The sequence below is a fragment of the Olea europaea genome, chromosome 16 (assembly GCF_002742605.1).
Source record: "Olea europaea var. sylvestris chromosome 16, O_europaea_v1, whole genome shotgun sequence".
In the NCBI taxonomy this organism is placed as follows: domain Eukaryota; kingdom Viridiplantae; phylum Streptophyta; class Magnoliopsida; order Lamiales; family Oleaceae; genus Olea; species Olea europaea.
Window position 1 is genome coordinate 14,674,405 of NC_036252.1, and position 1,880 is coordinate 14,676,284.

At 43.7% G+C, this 1,880-nt stretch overlaps 1 protein-coding gene across 1 annotated transcript; it reads left to right on the forward strand.

The window, feature by feature from the left end:
* Window positions 1-273: 273 nt before the first annotated feature.
* LOC111412846 lies at window positions 274-794 on the forward strand. The gene is made up of 2 exons (XM_023043727.1): window positions 274-525; window positions 618-794. The coding sequence occupies exons 1-2, from the start codon at window positions 317-319 to the stop codon at window positions 766-768; spliced, it is 360 nt and encodes a 119-aa protein (XP_022899495.1). The 5' UTR covers window positions 274-316; the 3' UTR covers window positions 769-794.
* The last annotated feature ends 1,086 nt before the right edge of the window (window positions 795-1,880 follow it).

A 1,880-nucleotide genomic window follows, 5' to 3' on the forward strand; every position in this document is an offset into this window, starting at 1 on the left:
CGTGGAGGGGGTACCCGAGGAGGAGAGGGTACCGGAGATGGAGGTGGAGGTGGAGGTGGAGGTGGTATCGGAGGTGGGGGTGGAGGTGGTACCCGTGCAGGGGATACCCGGGGATCCCGAGGGGGTACCGGAGGAGGATAGGGTATTGAAGCTGGAGGTGGTACCCGTGCACGGGATACCCGAGGATGTCGAGGGGGCACCGGAGGAGAAGAGGGTACCGGAGGTGGAGGTGGTACCCGAGAAGACGCCAGACTCGCCGATCGTGGACTTTGTGTCGGAGGAGGTGGTCCCGACAGCGGGCGAGGGGGTCGTCCCGATGGCTGGGGAGATGGAGATTCCCGAGGCACATGAGGAGCGGGGGGTCGGCAAGAGGCCAAGGGTGCCATCACAGTACGTTCTTTCTCCGTTTACCGCGGAGGCGAAGAGGAGAAGGTTCGTCGACGGGACGCACCCGAATTTATTCAGGGAGGTGGACCACGCCAAGTGGAAAGCCTTTGACACAGAGTGGAGAGCACTGCAGCCTGGGTCAGTTTTGTATTTTATGTAATTACTATAGTACGCAGACGTTGACACATGTATACTTCATATAACTAAAAATTCTGTTCTTATTTTTTCAGGGCCAGCCGCACGATTGCTGAGAAGACGATCTCAAATGCTTACAAGTGGTTCCACGACATCACCACTTCGGGGGCTTGGCTCGCCGACGATGTAAGTGAAATGAAAATATTGTTATTTATTATGTACGTTCGAAATCAATTTTTTGAATGAAATTCATAGATTAACTCCTTTCTTTATTGGTGTTTCTTGATGTAGCACATCGACTTGAGTATGGATTTGCTACGAGATCGTGCTGAAAGACATCCAAAATCGTTCAACATTCCTGGCAGACTCATATTGAACACCGAGTTCATCCGTGCCGTTGACATTGAGTACCAGTCGTTCCAGGCTATGGGTAGCGAGTACACGGTGCCGGAATATATGATGGAATGGGTCGTAGGGATGTGGCCGAGTGTCGGTGGGAAGCCATGGGATGGCTGTACGCATATGTACGTACCAGTATGTCTGAATCATCACTACATTGCAGTGGAAATCGTATTCGCCGACTCCACGATGTATGTGTACGACCCCGATCATTCTTGCCTGACACAAGGCCAGCTCGAGCAAAATCTAGAGTCGCTGTCTGTGATCGTTCCCATGATGGCTAGATGAGCGAACATCACTGTAGAAGACAGATTGGCCACCTTGCGGAACACGACGACGACGAGGCAACAAATATCGTAAGTGTTTGTAATTTTCTTTCTGTCATTTACATCTTAGTTTCTAACTAATTTTCGATGTGCTAATACAATATTGTTTAATTGTAGGGGTGATTGCGGCATATTCGTCATCAAGTACATAGAATTTTTGAGTGTGGCACATAAGGTTGATGCAATCAACCAGGCATGGATACAAAATTGGAGAAATAAACTAGCATGTGATTTATTTGAATTTAATGGGGATTCATAAATAATTGTACATATTTTTACATTTATTTAAACATTGTACAATTCATTCATTTATTTGTAATTACGAAAAATTGTAAAATGTTGATTGCATATGTAATATTTAAATATTTATTTTACAATGTAACCTACCGTATAATGCAGTTTCTAGAAAACGTTTCGATTTCAAATAATTAACATAAATAATATGAATAACAAATGAATGTAATGAATGAAATGTTTGAAAAAAATACTAAATCTAATAATTCGCATAAATAATATACATAAATAATTAACGTCAATGTTATAAATAATTACATTGCCAATAGTTATTAAAATTACACATCCGTTACATTGTCATCTAGAGGAATCTGACTTGTACAATATCTTCTAGTATGC

What these genes read in the sequence shown, in the direction of transcription:
- LOC111412846 (XM_023043727.1), top strand. Translation starts at nt 317, where the DNA reads ATGGCTGGGGAGATGGAGATTCCCGAGGCACATGAGGAGCGGGGGGTC. An exon ending in TGGAGAGCACTGCAGCCTGG is followed by an intron (nt 526 to 617) that starts GTCAGTTTTGTA and finishes TTATTTTTTCAG; the next exon opens with GGCCAGCCGCACGATTGCTG.